Source organism: Nyctereutes procyonoides, unplaced genomic scaffold, assembly GCF_905146905.1.
Source record: "Nyctereutes procyonoides isolate TBG_1078 unplaced genomic scaffold, NYPRO_anot_genome, whole genome shotgun sequence".
In the NCBI taxonomy this organism is placed as follows: domain Eukaryota; kingdom Metazoa; phylum Chordata; class Mammalia; order Carnivora; family Canidae; genus Nyctereutes; species Nyctereutes procyonoides.
Window position 1 is genome coordinate 51,636,102 of NW_026575140.1, and position 18,088 is coordinate 51,654,189.

The following is an 18,088-nucleotide window of genomic DNA, read 5'->3' on the forward strand; positions in this document are numbered from 1 at the left end:
TGGTTTTTAAATTATAAAATAAATTCTTCTTCTTTAAAAAACAAAAGAAAACCCCTTCATCAACCCAAGCCAATTTAGCTTTAATTTCCTGTATAAATCCCACATTTGAGCTCAGACCTGAGTTTTTTGGGGATAAGTCTCTACAGATAACTGTTTTAGGGATCCCTGGGTGGCGCAGCGGTTTGGCGCCTGCCTTTGGCCCAGGGCGTGATCCTGGAGATCTGGGATCAAATCCCACGTTGGGCTCCCGGTGCATGGAGCCTGCTTCTCCCTCTGCCTCTGTCTCTGCGCCTCTCTCTCTCTCTCTGTGACTATCATAAATAAATAAATTAAAAAAAAAGATAACTGTTTTAAAAACGTCTCCCCAGAATCTTACTCAGAAGCCTTTTCTTTCTGAACAAGACTTTTAGCTTACAAATACAAGGACTGATGAGAATTCATAATTTAAGGAACAAGTGAAGAAAATGTGGAAACGAAACATAGTTTAAAACAAAATTAATTATAGCAACTTTGGAAAAGCTATCAGTTACATATAAAACGATGGTAACATGCCTAAAAATTAAATTTAAAAATGCATTTAAGGGAGCCTGGGTGGCTCAGTTGGCTGAGCATCTGACTCTTGATTTCGGCTCAGGTCATGACCTCAGGGTCCTGGGTCTGAGACTGTGCCAGGCTCTGTGCTCAGCGGGGAGTCTGCCTGAAGATTTATTCTCCCTCTCCCTCTGCCTCTCTACTCTGGCATGTACTCTCTCTCTCTCTCTCAAATAAATACATAAATCTTAAACACATTTAGGAGAAATTCAAGAATAAGCAAGTACATCTGGCATGACTGTATTTGGAATGTGGGGCTGTGGCATTCTATTAACAAAAGCTTTAGTTCCCCCAGGAAGAAAACAAAGCAGATCTGAGCTGAGTTCTGAAAATCAATGGAAAGAATCTTACTAATCTAGGAGGGAGATACGCAAGATAGGTGGGGGGCGGGGGGCGGCGCAGTGCTGAAGAACCTTAGTGCTGACCTCTGAGATGCCGCCTTCTAATTCCAGGATCAAGCTAATGGGGACTCCTGAGTTACGCCACCTCAATTCAGTTTAAATTAAGGATAAACTATTTGTATAGAGACTGGAATTTTCAGAGAGAAGAGATTCCTGTAGTCTGATCCCATCCATGGAAACCCAGTTCCTAGTACAGGGGTCCCTTCTCGGCCTATTTCTTGAACTCCTGAACTCCTCCACTACCCCCGGCTCCCGTAACACCTCGATATTTTTCCTTTTCCCTGGTTGAGCCAGATGGCTTAAGTTTCTTACCTTCTTCCTTTTTAATTTATCAGATTCTATATCAAAAAGCAGCTTTGTCCACCCCCATAAAGTTGGGGTCAATGAATTTGAATGAGTCTTCAGAAAGTTTTAATAAAACACAATTTATAAACAGTGAGGCTAGGGAATAACACTACCCATCCCTGCAGCTTTGTAGAGTACCTGGACAGACCTGCTACCCACTGGCCAAGGTGAGTACGCAGGTGACTCCACCTGCTTCAGGAATGGTGGCTCCTACTGGAGTCTAGGGGAGTGTCTGAGAACGCAGAGACGTCCAGAGGGACCAGGCTGGTGATTTAAAAGGAGTCAAGTGGGTCTCCCTGAAAAAACATGAGCGGTGATGCACGGTGGGAACTGGTACTCAGGTCTGGCTGGCAGGTACCGTGTGTGAATGTACAAAAAAAGCCCAGAAACCTGGGGCTTGATGTTAAAATGTTCTCTTTTTAAATTTTTTTTAATTTTTATTTATTTATGATAGTCACAGAGAGAGAGAGAGAGAGAGAGAGAGAGAGAGAGAGGCAGAGACACAGGCAGAGGGAGAAGCAGGCTCCATGCACCGGGAGCCCGACGTGGGATTCGATCCCGGGTCTCCAGGATTGTGCCCTGGGCCAAGGGCAGGCGCCAAACCGCTGCGCCACCCAGGGATCCCAAAATGTTCTCTTTTTAAATGCTGGCAGCAGTAGAAGAGCACAGCAGGCCAAAACAAAACAAAAAATGCCTCTTCAGGATTTGGCCTGTTGGCTGCTGTTTTGCCATCAGAGTGGTCCAGGTGAAAGATCTCCACTATGAAGCAGAGGTAGCTCTGGTGCCCTAGGGTCGACCCCTCCTGTACTTGCTTCAGTCTTGTGTGGCCATTTCTTTCCCAGCCTCTGAGATTCAGCTTGACATCAAAACAAGTCCTCCGAGAACATTTTCCCAGGGTGGCCTGCTCTCCTTCCTGCCCCTCACCCGCAGTCCCCGGGTGGTCTGCACACCCTTGGCTGTCACAGAGTCCATAGCCCTTCTGCTGATGGGTCTGCTGCTGCCTCTCCCGCCCATCCCACCACATCCTACCTGGACTAGTGCCTCCACTCTGTACCATTCAGCTTTCTGTTCCTGTGTTCAAGGCTGGTGTGCCCCAAACGCTGGCTGAGACAAACCTTTACAAACCATGCACGAGGGGCTCCTGGGTGGTTCAGGGACTGAGCGTCTGCTTTTGGCTCAGGTCGTGATCCTGGGGTCCTGGGATTGAGTCCCGCATCGGGCTCCCCGCAGGGAACCTGCTTCTCCCTCTGTCTGTGCCTCTGCCTCTCTCTCTCTCTCTCTCTCTCTCTCATGAGTAAATAAAACTTTAAAAAAAATGCACGAGAACAGACATCCCCTTCAGACCACCACCTGCAGACCACCAGTCAACAGGAATAGTGTTTCATTGTGCCCCATCTTTTCACCTCATCCTACTTGAGGAGAGAGAGAGAGAGATAAAGTGATAGCACGTGAGACTCACTGACTCCAGGTGATTAATAAAACATGTCTGCCCCTATGACTTGCTGTTCAAGTGGCTACAAGTGATTGACTGGTTTACTAGGCTAGGATAGTTAACTCTTCATATTTATATTTCTTAAAATATCTGAATATTTCTTTGGTTGTAAGATGGGACGTGGGAATGGAGGAATCCCCCATCCTCAGGACTGCTGATGACAAATGTTCACAACTCTTGCTGCTTCAGATTAATTGTAAATGCTTTCTTCTTCCTTATGACGTCAAGAGTTTGCTTCCAGAAAACACCGGTGCTCCCCTCTTTTACCCACTGCCATGGCTAAGCATGATGCTACATACAAAACCTGTTGGCTGACTCTTCATCCTGCGTTATTCGTCAGGTAGAATGATTTTTCAGAACACAATTCTCTACCTTAGCACTGCTATTATTGAGACCAAATTTGTTCTTCCTGCCACTTCAAATGACTAGTTAACACTAAAAAAAGAGATTTCTATACTTATAAAATGTTTATGTTCTTATTACATTTGCAGTATATACACACCCAGAGACTAATCATAACAACCCTTAGGAACTCTGTGGAGCATTAGCCTGGTCTGGGTACTTGTCTGCTGGACCAGCGGGACTGGGTGATGAATAATATTCACAGCTCCCCTGCAGCCTGCAAAATGTTTACATTTGCTTAAGTGCTTACTGGTAAAACCTTCAGTAAATTTGAAAAATGTCTCCTGTGAATCCCTATAATGCTTAAGCTAAACCCTATTCTTTAAGTTAATAAATGCCAACTAAACAATCCATTCATTTCACTTTGAAAACTCCATCTTCGTCATTTATTTAAACACCAGGTACTGGCTGACCCCGACCCCAAGTGTTTTAATTTGTCCTGTCTCAATAACCTTTCATCCACTCTTATGCTTCTCTCTCTCCTGCCTGTGGCCCACACCTACAGCTTACCAGTTGTGGATCACTCTTGTCTGATCCATTACGTTGGAAAAACGACTGTGGACATGCATTATTTCCCTGTCAGCATCACCAAGCTGGAAAATGGATAATCCAAGGAGAGGTAATCCAAACACACATGAGTTTCAAAATAACAGGGAAGGAGGCCTGGACCAGGCCCGTGTTCACAAAGCTTTCGCTATCCAGGCTGTCCTTACCCGAACCCCCTTTCCCTGACCTCCCAGAGCACTTCTTGTTTATCCAATCTCTCATTTCACTCAGTGCATATTGATGGCAGCCTTGGCTGTCTGCAAAGAGTTTTATGCATCTGGCTAATTTTTTCACCCTGATTATAAACCTTGTGAGCTTTATAAAAACAGAATTGCCAGCGCTGGTAACATTATCGGTAATCAATAAATTCTTAACGAATTGAATTAGACCAAGGAATTATTTAATTCTAAAATATATGGAAGAAACATCAGACCTTGACATTCTTCAAAATGATTCATTTTAGTTAGGACAGACTGGAAAAAAGGTTATTACTTAAAAATATATGTTTAGGATACATTAGAAATTTAAGTCTGAAGGATCTCAAAATAGGTAAAGATGGTGGATTAAAAGTGTCTGGAACCCTCTGTTTTCTCTGAAAGCAAAAAGAACCTGAAACAGGGAACCCTGGCTTTGACAGAATGAGAACCAGGGCACGTTCCTACAGAAAAGCTGCCAAACACAGGATAGCGAGGTAGGATACGTACCTCTCTGTAGGTGAGGCAAAATACAAGACTTAGTAAATGTTAAACCTAATATCTTCATGGAAAGAATTTGACATGAAGTGTGTCCACTGGGGGTGGGAGTGGGTCATAGCTAGTAAGTGACAAAGCAGAAGGAAGCCTTGAGATACACATCTGGCCACGAGCAAGCTCAAGTTCAGCAGAAGGAGCCCTGGGAAGAGGAGCCTTAGGTCCTTTGTGTGACCCTCTTCATCTCTACCCTTTCCCCTTGCCCCAGGGGGCTGGACCAGGGATGAAGTATCTGGCCCAAGCTTGGACAATCCCATTTCCATTCACAAGGCTTTGGAACCTGGCTACATGCCTCAGCTGGGACACCTGAGGGCTTAAGGCCGAGGCTGCCATTTTGATGATGAGTCCATGCAAGCGAAAGTAGGATCAGAAGAGTCAAGGCACAGAGAGAGGAAAATGAAGAGGTGGACAGTGAGGGGAGAAAGCTAGCCTGTAACCGCAGCCCCAGGAGGCCACCCTTTCCAGAAGTCTGGCAATAAGGAGAATAAGAGAAAAATTAGATGCAGCAGCTGACTTACACAGAAGGACCAGTTGTCCGAATATGAAGTTGGAAGGAAGGGCCCCACTGGGGTGGTGGGGTTGGAACAGGTATGAGAGAGACCCTAGGGAGACTATGAGCCTAACACCTGCCCTCAGGCAAGCTGGGCTCTAGGTCTTCGAGCTTGAGGATCCCAGGCAGAAATGGGGTCCCAACAACTGCCAAAAACAGGTGTCAGCTTCCAGCAGCTATTTTCTGCAGTAGAAAAATATCTGGTTTGCCTAAGCAGAACGGAGGAGTATCTAGGAAGAACTACCATGAACATCCACTTTTGAGCATCCCCCACATTGGCCATTTTATCCAATTGGGACTGATGTTGCCGATAGCCAGGGAGCTCCAGTGGGGAGAAGGAGTTCCAAGGCGCTGCATGCCCATGATATGGGAGTTATTAGTGAGGACATCAACAGGGCAGGGCAACAGGAGCCTCGGAGGTGTCAACGCTTCTTGATTTTTTTTTTTTAAGATTTTATTTATTTATTCATGAGAGATACAGAGAGAGAGAGAAGCAGAGACACAGGCAGAGGGAGAAGCAGGCTCCATGCATGGAGCCTGATGTGGGACTCGATCCTGGGACTCCAGGATCATGCCCTGGGCCAAAGGCAGGCGTAAACCACTGAGCCACCCAGGGATCCCAAATGCTTCTTGATTCTGCCTGTGATGAGTTCCTTACCAGCCCGCATGCCCAGACTACCAGGGTGGTGGATGGTACAGGCTGTGACATGGATGTGCTGACATTCAGCCCCAGGGGAACAGAGGCAATGGGCTCCAAGTTCATAAGGGATCGACTCTGTGGTGAGGCACCAATACCAGAGAGTAAAATCGTGCCACTCGGACCCTCTGGAGCCATTCTCTGCAGATGTCCCCAGGAGACGTCTTCTGTATGTCAGGCAAACGGAGAAGCCAGAGCTCTTTAGCCAAATGCACCAGGACTCTGAATTTAGCCACATGCATCTGGGATGCTTCCTAAGTGATGTGAGGTACAATGCGCTCCAATTCATCAAGTGGCCCCCAAGCCATTACAGACCGTGATGAATAATTCTGCCACGAAGGCCCCAGGGCTGAAGTAAAAAGCACAGAAAGCCACGGGGTCAAATGTTTCCACAGGAATTACATTTGGTAAACAGAAGCTGCAAAAGGATGTTTCTATTAACCACCTGCAATTATTGTAAGGCCACAGCAGTTCTCTAGAACAGACAATCAGAGTAAGTAGTTGGTCCTCATGGGTCTGCAAGAGTTAGGACGGATTTAAACAAGTCATCTTCATATTAAAAAAAAAAAAAGTCATCTTTCTATCCACTAGGAAAAGCAGTATTTTCCCAACCCTTGATAAGGAAGATAGTCTTTCTTTTATTAACGGTGAGTGATACCTTAGATATACAGAACTGGAATTTTATGTAGGCAATAAAAGATAATTAAAAGGACTGTCCTCTGTATTCTCCTTGGGAAAATGAAACAAAGGATAATGTAATTTCACAGGTTTTATTCTCATTAGATGGTATTTTAGTTGTAAGGACTTTTACCATTGATTCACAACAAAATTGTAGGAAGTTTCTGTTGCCTAAAATATAAGGGGCATGCGTATATTGTAACTAGCTATCTCCAAAACTGTAATTTTTTTCCTACTCCTTGCTTATTAAATGCATCCAATGCCACTTTCTCCATCACTGCAAATAATGCAGATGAGGCCACAGTGGCTGCTCAGAAACAGAAAGGCAGGCAGCAATAAGGTTGGAAATCAGACATGTCACAGGACGGAGTGCATTTTCATGGTCTGGAAACCCAATGGAGCTGCAGTTTGTTTCCTTTATTTAGGTCAGCCCTATGGTGAAAATACATTATACTCAATATTATCCTATGAAATCCCCTGCAGTGATCCAGAAAGTGCAGGCAAGTTTACATACGCCTGATTCCAGGAAATAATGTCCACTAAAGTTCAAGAATCACTGAATTCAATGAAAGGCAGTGACAAAAGGAAGGTCTGTATTCTGCCTTTATGGCTCCCAGTGGAGGAGAGAGATGGGGATTCCTGAAGAGGTCTGTTTCTCTGCAGGGTCGACTCCTTTCTGTCTACACATTGGGAACTGGCACCTGGACCAGTCACGTATTTTTGCTGTGGTGGCTGTGAGCACTTGACTGGACAGCAGGGCTGCTACTTCTCTGGGGGTTCGGTTCTCATATCTGCTTTGCTACTCTACCTCCTGATGAATTTTGTGGTACAGAGGCTGCAGGACTGACTGTAAGAAACATGGTGTTACATGCAGATAGGGAGACATTCCTTAAGGGACATACAGAAGTTGTGCAAGAGAAAAAAACTCAAGAAGGCAGGTGGACAGGCAAGGGAGGAGTAGAAGCAGGGAGGCCGGGACTGGCAGGGTTTATCTGTGCGAGACTCATGATCCACAGGAGAGGAAAGGGTTTGAAAAGCAGGCACATTTCAAGTGAACTTGCAGGCAGTAGTGGCCAGCCGGCGTTCTGAATGAGAAACGGCAAACTTGACTTCCACTGTGACCATCCCAGTCCAGGCCATCATTCACTCCCCTGGACCTGTACTAGGCCTCTGCTCACTCTTGTGATGCTGTGGTACATTCTGAAGAGTTCTTTCAAAATCATAAATGCCATCACACCGATCCTGTACTTTGGACCCATTTCTGGCTTCCCATGGCACACAGGATTCAAGCTAGACTTTTCACTGTGGTGTCCCTCTGACCTCACCCCCACACCACTCTGCTCGTTCTGGCCACTGTGGACTCTATGCTGTTACTGTGTCAGGCACACCCTGACCACCTGGGCTGTGCACCTGCTGCTCCCTCTGCCGATGACGCTCTCCCACCCTGCATCCTTACCCTTTGGGCCTCAACGCAGATGCCACTTCCTCAAGAGCAGCGTCCTTGTACTTCTCTTTTTCTAGGGGTCTCCACCAATTGCTCTATATTATCTGTTTGTGCAACCGACGGCCACCTAGAGTGACCTTTTACAATTTATTTGTTCACTGGTTTATTTTCCGCCTCCCCCACAGGACAGTAATGAGGGCAGGACTCGGGTCATGTCAGGCATATTCCAGCATTTAGCTGGAGCCCAAGACCCAGAGATGCTGAGCACACGGTTGCTGAGAAAGCACTAACCACCACAGGGATGACCTCACTGTCATTCACTGTCTGCTTTAGAAGAAGGGCTGCATTCTCATCTAACCCCACGGGGTAAGGGCATTATCCCCATTTTACAGAAGAGAACAGAACATTTTCCTATGACGCTCCTGCCTGGTAAAGCAGGTAGAGAAACTGGATTCTGAACCCAGGTGGTGTGACTCCAAAATCTTATGATCTGCAATTTACATCAATATGGTCCCCAGGGAAAACGAAGTACCCTGAAAATCCAGTCGTTTTGCACACAGTAAAATTCACACATTTCAGGCAAATGGTTAGTTCTGAGTTCTGAAAAAGATACATAATTGTGTATCCATTGCCATGCTCAAGATATAGAGTATTTCTTTTTTTTTTAATTTTATTTATTTACTCATGAGAGACACAGAGAAAGGAGCAGAGACATAGGCAGAGGGAGAAGCAGGTTCCCTGCAGGGAGCCCGATGTGGGACTTGATCCCAGGACCCCGGGATCACGCCCTGAGCTGAAGGCAGACATTCAACCACTGAGCCACCCAGATGTCCCAAGATATAGAATAGTTCTGTCCCTCACAAAGTTCTTTCATGCTCCTCTGTCCTCAATCCCCTTTTCACCCCCCAATTCCTGGTCACCATTGATCTGATTTCTGTCCCTGAAGTTCTGGCTTTCCAAAATGCCATACACATGGAATCATATAGTGTGTAACCTTTGGCATCTTTCACTTGTAATGCTTCTGAGCTGTATCCATGTCATGGCACCTACACACACACTCACCACCTGAAGGGCAGTTAGGATGCTTTCAGCAATCATGAATTAAACTGTTGCAAATATTCATGCACAGGTCTTTGCATGGACTTATGTTTCCAGACACACACACAGTAGTGGGGTCTATGGCAAATCTCATTTAACTTCATAGGAATCTGCCAAACCATTCCACAAAAAGTAACTGTACCACTCTCTATTCACGCCAGCCACATAGGAGAATTCCAGTCACTCCAAATCCTTGCCAGCACTTGGTATTATTGTCTTAAAAATGTTAACTGTTTTAATAGGTGCACAGTGGTGTCTCACTGTGGTTTTCATTTGCATTTCCCCTAATGACTAGTGATACTGAAAAACTTTCTATGTGTTTATTTGATATGTGTAGTTCTACTTTAGTGGAGTGTTTATATATTTTGCCCATTTTTTAATTGGGTTGTTTTCTTATTATTGAGTTCCAGGGATTCTGTATGTATTCTGGACACAAGTTCCTCGTGAGCTTCATGCTTTGCAAGTATTTTCTCCCACTCTGTGGCTGGTCTGGTCATTTTCAGAAGTGTTTCTGGGAGAGCAGAAATTTTTATTTTGGTGAAGTCCAATTTACCTATTACTCCATCTATGGTTTGTGCTTTTTGTGTTTTATGTAAGAATTCTTTGCCTAGCTTCCTGCAGCTGGATTCTGTGTCCTGGTCTTGTGTCTCATGACCCCATTATATTCATTTACTGGTTCTAGTAGCTTTTTTGTAGATTCATTTGAATTTTTCGTGTAAACCTGTCACATTGTCTGTGAATGAAGGGTTCATTTCTTCCTTTCCAATATGCAGGCCTGTTATTTCTTTTTCTTGTCTTGTGCTGCTGAAGAGCCCACCCCAACACAACACAGACTACGGTCCAATCCCTACAGAACAGCCCTCACAATTTGGTGTGGCAGGCACGTTTTCTCAGCCTCCTTCCCGCTTTGCTTCCCTACTACACTCCTTCAAATCCTTCCCTCTGAGTCTGGCCAAGTCATTTATTTTTATCCTTCAACACATATTTTGCACTCCCTTCCTTACACCTTTGCTCCTCATGTGCATCTTACCTGGCATGGCCTTTGCTTTATTCTCTGCCTATTCTATCCAGAGTCAGTGCGTCAGTCAAGGTCTGTAGAACACCCCCCACCTTCATGCTCACGCTTTCTCCTCACAAATTCCTCATGCCTGTCTCAATGGCTTTCTCACCCACTTGATGCCATGTGCTAAGTATTCCTGTCTCAGAGTGCTTGCTTCTGTATTTCTCATGCTGGGGAAGTAATTTCTACTGCTCTAACATCTGTCCATCTGTCCATCCATCCACCTACACAGCCATCCGTCATTAAGCATCAGCTATCTGCCAGATGTGGTGGCTGGAATGCATGCCCCAGACTTTTGTCTGCTCTGTTCCTTACTGTATCATGGCATGGTGGTGGCCGGAATGCATGCCCCAGACTTTTGTCTGTTCTGTTCCCTACTGTATCATGGCATTAGAAATAGTGCTGGGCACAAAGCAGGCACTCAGGAAATTGCTTCGTGTAAATGAGCTTGGGTACTGGGGATACACAGATGGAAGACTCAACCTTTGTCCTGGAAGAACACACAAAATAATAAAGCCAGAGGCACGAAGGAACAGTACATGGTACGCTACGTGGTGCTAGGACAGAGGCATGCCCAGAGGCGAGAGTTCCAAGACAAAACGTCTAACTCCCCTCACTGGTGTGTGGGAGGAGCTATCCCTTCTGGGGGAGGGAATGCTTGGCATAAAACACACTGGGGCCATGGAAGGGGAAGGTTAGCATACCTAGCGAGACAAGCACAGCACTCTGGTGAAAACACCAGCAGTTCCACTGAGTCATAAGAGACACAAAGGGGGGGATCCCTGGGTGGCGCAGCGGTTTGGTGCCTGCCTTTGGCCCAGGGCGTGATCCTGGAGACCCGGGATCGAATCCCACATCGGGCTCCCGGTGCATGGAGCCTGCTTCTCCCTCTGCCTACGTCTCTGCCTCTCTCTCTCTCTCTCTCTATCATAAATACATAAAAATTAAAAAAAAATTAAAAAAAAAAAAAGAGACACAAAGGGGTGAATGAGAAAAGGTGAACATTGTGAGGAGGTGAGGCTGGAAGGGCTGGGAGGGACCAGACCCTGAAAGGCCTTAAAGATGCAGCAAAGCACAGAAAACAAATATTTTCTCTTAAATATATTTAGAAGACCCCAAAGGTTGTAAGCCAGAAGGAAAGAGTGGCTGGAGATCAGCTGGGGTGTGGTTATAAGGACCAGGGCAAGCCGGGATGCTCTGACAGGAGTGCACTGGGAGGAGAGAGCAGACTCCAGGGCTCCCCTTGGGGGCTGGAAAGACAGTCTAGTCCATAGTTGGATGAAGGAGGAGGGACAGAGAGTCCAGGGTGACTGAGAGGTGCCTGACTTTGGAATGTCAATTAACCAAAAGACAGTGTGGGAGGGGAAGTGATGTACTGGGATACACACTTGCGGAGCTGAGATACCTAGAGAGGCACCCAGAAAAGACTTTCAAAGGGTCTCTGCACAGAAGAGTGGTCTGGCCTGAAGGTATAGACAGGGTAGAGTGCAGTGTCTGTAGAAAGAACGAGATCAGAAGGAGGCTACAGACCACCAGCAAAGGTGTGGCCAGAGGAGGGAGAAGCAGAAAGAACGTGGGAAAGATCAGGCTGGGTCAGCTCTTCCTCATCCTCTCATTCTCAGCTTCAAGACCTCATCCCTCAACTAAGTCACCCTGGACTCCCGAAGTTTTGGTCAGGTTCTCTCTGTGATCCTGCATCTCCTGGCAGGTGCCTCCTGCAGCATTTACCAAGGCACTTCTGGTGTCCAGCATAGTGCCCAGCTGGCAGGTGCATTCAAAAATACATTTGTAGAGTGAACTGTATCTCTGTGGCAGCACTTCCTACCCTTAGGCACGTGGGCCACCACCTCCTCACAGTGACCCTAAGAGAATGGAGAGCCTGCCACCCACCTCTTGGTAACTAGCACACTCCTCTATGGGGACAACTTTCTCCTACAAATGCGTCCTGCAGGTGGCCATAGGAAGGAAGGATTTGGTAATGCCGCCACTGAGCGGTCCTACCAATGCAGGCCTGGTAACGGAAACACATCCAACTTCCACGTTCTGAGGTCTTTCCCTTTCCAAGTGTTTTGCTTCTTTCTCCCTAACCCTAGAAGCTAATCTAAATTTCGTTTTTATGTTACTGCCTGGTAAATACTGAAATATTTATATTTTATTTTTATTTGAGAGTGAGAGAGAGAAAGATGAGCATGAACAGGGGAGGGGCGGAGGGAGAAGCAGATTCCTTGCTGAGTGGGGAGCCCACATTGGGCTCGATCCTGGGACTCTGGGATCATGACCTGAGCTGAAAGAAGACACATAACCAACTGAGCCACCCAGGTGCCCAGAAATATTTACATTTTTTTAAAGCAAACTTTGAAAAGAGGTAAGATCGCTCCAAATAACTGTTTCTTTTTTTCTTTTTAAGAGATTTTATTTATTCATGAGAGACACACAGAGAGGCAGAGACACAGGCAGAGTGACAAGCAGGCTCCATGCAGGGAGCCCGATGCAGGACTTGATCCCAGGACCCTGGGATCACGCCCTGAGCCCAAGGCAGAAGCTCAACCACTGAGCATCCCTAATTTTATTTATGTCAGTAAAAATCTTCAAAATAAACTGCAATGACTAAAAAAATTAATGCCACACACACGTGTTTATTTTACTGTAACTGCTCACAGTATTTCTTTAGAACAGAGAGAGAGGCCAAGCTAGGTATAAACGTGCAAACAGCTGTCATTAGCAGAGATGTCTGAGGATTTCCTTCCCAGACTTATTATACTGCTGCCTGTCAATAATGTCGGGAACTTACTTCATGCGCCAAACTGCAAAATCTATGAAGTGGGATAGATTCAACTAGGCAGAGCAGCCCAAATCATATGGGGCAGTAAACACCAAATTGAGAATTTCAAAATAAACTGGCTGGGCTTTGCTCTTAAGTGCCCAATAGCTACTGTGAATGTCAGAACCACCAGGGCTGAGAAATTAATGCTAATGGGTGGTCTGTAAGACGTTCTACTATAGCCCCACAGCTACCCACTTATAAAATATCTGTGTAGTAGATGATCATTCACTAGGTTATAATAAACACTAACTGGCAAGATACAAAGTCTTCAGTTTTAAAACCATGATTCTCAGTGCAATATTTCTTCTGCCCCAGACTTGTAACCGCTCTTTGTACCTGTTTAAATAAAATACATCCTAGCTCTAAACATAAGCTGGAATCTTTTTTCCAGCCCTATAATTTGCCCTTTTAGAGGCGACTTTAGGTAGCAATTAAGGTGTATTATCATAAATGAGATCCTGCCCGGGTCATCTTGCCAACAAAAGAGGAAGGTACTGGTTTAGCAAGACTAATAATTGTGCTGCAACCTCTCTCCCGTAAAGGACGGGCCAATGCCAACTACCAAGGCCCCTCTCTGGATGCCCTGGTAGATTTGGCTTCCCTGGGTGCAGAAAACAGCCACAATGGGCAAAGTAAGATGAGATACCAGGAGAATGGCAGGCCTTTATCTGATCATCCTTATATGCCCAATGGCTACTTGCTGGGCTTGTCCGACATTTCCCTTGGTTCCAGAGAAGCCTGATTTCCCTGAAGAAAGGCATAAGGACTTCCCTGCGATCCGAGCAGTGGCATGAGCAGCTTCTAGCATTTGAGATAGGCTACAGAGCTTGCATTTGCTCTTCTAGAACAACTTCACGGGATCCCTGGGTGGCGCAGCGGTTTGGCACCTGCCTTTGGCTCAGGGCGCGATCCTGGAGACCCGGGATCGAATCCCATATCGGGTTCCCGGTGCATGGAGCCTGCTTCTCCCTCTGCCTATGTCTCTGCCTCTCTCTCTCTCCTTCTCTCTGTGACTATCATAAATAAATAAGTTAAAAAAAATTAAAAAAAAAAAAAGAACAACTTCACTCAGATAAAAGTACTTTTGACATTTTTAAATAAAAACGCAGATGGCTTTATTTATATTTCAAAAAAGAAATTGAGTATCAGTAGATATGAGATTTCTGTTCTTGTATGTTTTCATTGCTTTCTGCAATATAATGGTATTTTAAATTCATTTAAGAACTGAATGGCTCCAAACAGCTAATATTAAAAATCATTTTTATATAGACTTCTGACAGTACCTGCATGTTTCCTTTATGGTTTCACTTAATATGTGTGATTATTTGATCCACAAGTGTTACCCCAATACATTTTAGGCTCCATGAGGGCATTGCCTGGAAATATGAGAGGATTCACTGATTTAGAATAGTTAGTAAAACCATTTGGTTCGTTTTATTCTTCTTGGCTTACGAATATCCATTGGATTTTAAAAAATACTTTAAAATGCCAGTTTCAAGGTCTCCAGGAAGTAAAATGCTTAATTATTAACCATTAGTGATATTAAAATATTTATACGCCTTTTAGTTCTACTTAATTGAATTTGGTAGAAAGTAGAGTAATGGGGGTAGTGCTTTACTCGGCAGATAACAGCATTATCAGTTTGTCTGAAAAAGTAAGGCTTCAGACAGATCTTTCTTTGGAGACCCTATATGGATTTGTCTGAAATCATCTGTGTTAATGGAATGGTGTTACCCGCAGGCGCTACAAGTGAAACAAGTTCGTGTTTCAAAATGGAATTTCATAAAGAAATCCACTGCATGAGTTACTCCCACCACAGAACTGTAAATCTTAGATCCATTTTAAGTGCTCTGTCATACACTTTGGGTAGAGTTAAGAAGCCCTGAGCATCCACACCAACGTGTCCCTTTGTGGGGGTGGGGGTGGGGGTGGTAGTATTTTCACCTCACAACTCAAGGCAAAAGACTGTGGCATGATTCAGGATAAACAAGCACAGGAATGTTCTAGAAGGTGAAAGAGACTTATATTCATGATTTTACCTGATCTGTCCACGAACCAGAGGTCTGTTCTTTGTCCTATTCATGTTTGAATCAAATGGCACCTCAAAAAACTGCAAAAAGAAAAAAAAAAGAGAAGACATTAAATATAACATGAAACAATTCTTCTGTTCTGCTTCAGTTCTATACTTTTTGTCCACAGTAAATGTCATTTTAATATTGATAATATGAACTCACACTCTTGGCACTCAATGGAGGAAAATTCTCTGGGAGAGACATATTTAAAAATTATATGCAGAGGCACCCGAGCGGCTCAGTGGTTGAGCACCTGCCTTTGGCTCAGGGTATGATCCTGGGGTCCTGAGATGGAGTCCTGCATCAGGCTCCCTGCATGGAGCCTGCTTCTCTCTCTGCCTGTGTTTCTGCCTCTCTCTGTGTGTCTCTCATGGGTAAATAAAATCTTAAAAAAAAAAAAAAAGTTTCAAAAAAAGGTAAAAATTATATGCATTAGTTGTTTAGAATATGCACAGTTCCACTTTGATCCACCTGGAAAACCGCTTGTTAAATACAGTTTTTTCCTTCAGTCACTGTTATGGGTATAAAGCTTCACTGCTCCAGAGGGTTTCAGAACCTTCCATTCATCCCCAAGCCTGTGAATTAACTAAGAATAAATGTACCCTGGGAAATGGGTGACTAAAGTGAAGAGCCAAAGCTGAAGTAATTAAGACCCCAAGGGAAACTGTGCACAACCAACATGGCACTACCGTGACTAGATTAACTACCCCTCTCTCTGCCTGGGGCAGTTCCCTTTTACACCTGTGGTCCTAGCATCATTAACAGCAACCCTTTTTATTCTCAAAGCAGCCCCATTTGGATGACACATTGGTATGGTCACCCCAACAATGAGGTACTGGATCTGCTCTCAAGAAAATCACACTATCATGTAGGGCTCAGCAAGCTATGACTCAGGGGCCACAGCCAGCCTGCACCTGCTTCTCTATGGCTCACAAAATGATAATGTTTTTATGTTTTTTTTTAATGCCTGGAAAAATAAATCCAAAGAGGAAGAATATTCTGTGACATGTGAAAATTATAGGAGAGTCAGATTTCAGTGTCTGTAAATAGAGTTGTGTTGGAATTCACCCACACCCACTTGTCTATGCCTTGCTATGGCTGCTTCCACACCACAATGGCCAGGTCGAGGAGTTGCAACGGAAATGGCACGGGCCAGAAAACCTAGAATATTTACTCTTTGGCCCTTGACTAAAAAAGGTTTACCATCCTTTAATGTAACAGAAAGACTGGGATACAGATGATTATAGTAATAGGCCTAGCAGAGTGAAAGGGAGATGTGCTAAAATGGGCTCTGAGCCAGCCAGGGCAGGGAAAACATCCTTCAAGCACTCTTACACAGACTTAAAGACTCAGCAGGAGTCGGATGCGTTAAGGGGATTGGAGGGAAGAAAAGAGCAGTCCAGACGCAAGGGGAAGCATACAGAAAGAAAGGCACAGGAGGCAGAAACTTCATGATATGCTCGAGTAGCTAGAAAGAGTTGAGAATAGCACAGAGGTTAAAGGTCCAGGCTTTGTAGTGAGAGATGACGGTTATGTTTCAGCTTTACCAACTACTACTGGCTTCGTAACACTGTCTGAAAGCCTGTTTCCTCATCCGTTAAGTGAGGGTGATCATATGTAACTAGCAAGGTCAATGTGTGGATTAATAAGACATTGACCTACAGCATAATGACCGGCAGAGACAAAGTGCTTAATAATGACTAATTTAACCACTGTTGTCATCAGTGTCGCTGGATGGCTGGAGATGAAGCTCCAGAGGTAGGTGGAGGGCCAGATCATGGAGAGCTTCACACGCCTTGCTAACATGTAGGAGATGGTTTTGGGGCAATTGCTATGACTGCCACTTGGATGGTGGTTTTGGCTATCACGGACTGGGTGCAGATGGTGTGGGCCTAGCAAGGGCTGCGGCAGTGGAGATGAAGAGGATCCAACACCCTGCTGTACCCTCTAACCTACAAGCCTTACCCAAGGATTTACCCATGGATTTACTCTCCTGGTTTTTTTTTTTTTTTCCTTTTTTTTAGGATTTATTTATATGAGGGACAGAGAGAGCAGAGGAGAGGCGTAGAGGCAGAGGGAGAAGCAGACTCCCTGCTGAGCAGGGAGCCCAATGCAGAGCTCCATCCCAGGACCCTGAGATCATGACCTGGGCCGAAGGCAGACGCTTTGCTCACTGAGCCACCCAGGTGCCCCTCACTCTCCCATCTTTATGCAGAACCACAAAGTGTGCAACCCTGACCGGATGGGTCCCAAGCTCTAATTTTGTAGTATCACTTGATTGCTAGTGTTTTTCTTGGATGTTTTAACATAATCGCAAGTTCAATGTGTTCCAAACTGAACTCAATGCATTTCCATGAAAATCAAGTACTTCTCCAGAGGTTTTTTTTGTTTTGTTTTGTTTTGTTTTGTTTTGTTTTTTTGGTCAAATGTATCACTTTTTCTCTTTTAACTCATCAAAAACTTTACAATCAGTTCTGATTTCTTCTATTCTTTTCTTCTATATTCAGTTCATCACTAAGTTCTGATAATCTGGGCTTCATAATATCTCTCAAATCTACCCTTCCCATTTCACTGAACTATTATTACTTGTACAGAATCATAATAGAACTACTTGCTCAAAAATATTTAATGTTCTCCTCACTGCTCATTCCCCAGTGGACTTGGAAAGTCCAAACTTTTTATAAGTTACACTGGCTAAAGGCCAACGCTTATCTCACCCCATCACTATTTCCAACCTTATCACTTACTTTACCTCTATCCCTGCATCACTTGTCACTATCCTGCAAACACAGCCAAGTGCCCCTGGGAGTCAGAGACTCAAGCAGCTTTTAAGTCTAAGGCTGGAGGAAATAGTTGATACCTGGAGCCTTAGCTTCTTAGGTAGTAGATGAGAATAATCCCTCTATCCAATGAGGTTGCTAGGAGGATTTAGGAAGATTGTGTACAATGCCACACTGTAGCACGTCATGTAAAGAGCTTCTGCTCATTTCTCACCTACATCTGTACCCATTGATCAGCCTGACATCCTCTGATTCTTTACCTAACAAACTCAACCTTCCGTCAAGACCAAGTTCAAGTTCAACCACCCAAACCGAAGCCCTAACCTCTGACTTGATGTGATCTCTTCTTCCTTTCTACC

The 18,088-nt window shown here is 44.7% G+C and overlaps 1 protein-coding gene across 1 annotated transcript in view; it reads right to left on the reverse strand.

Annotated features, from left to right (window-relative positions):
• Positions 1 to 18,088, reverse strand: part of LOC129497280 (protoheme IX farnesyltransferase, mitochondrial) — a 128,145-nt gene that overhangs the window by 24,119 nt on the left and 85,938 nt on the right. Inside the window, exon 5 of the mRNA XM_055306062.1 lies at positions 14,917 to 14,987. Coding sequence (XP_055162037.1) covers positions 14,917 to 14,987 — 71 coding nt within the window. The remainder of the gene's footprint in view (positions 1 to 14,916; positions 14,988 to 18,088) is intronic.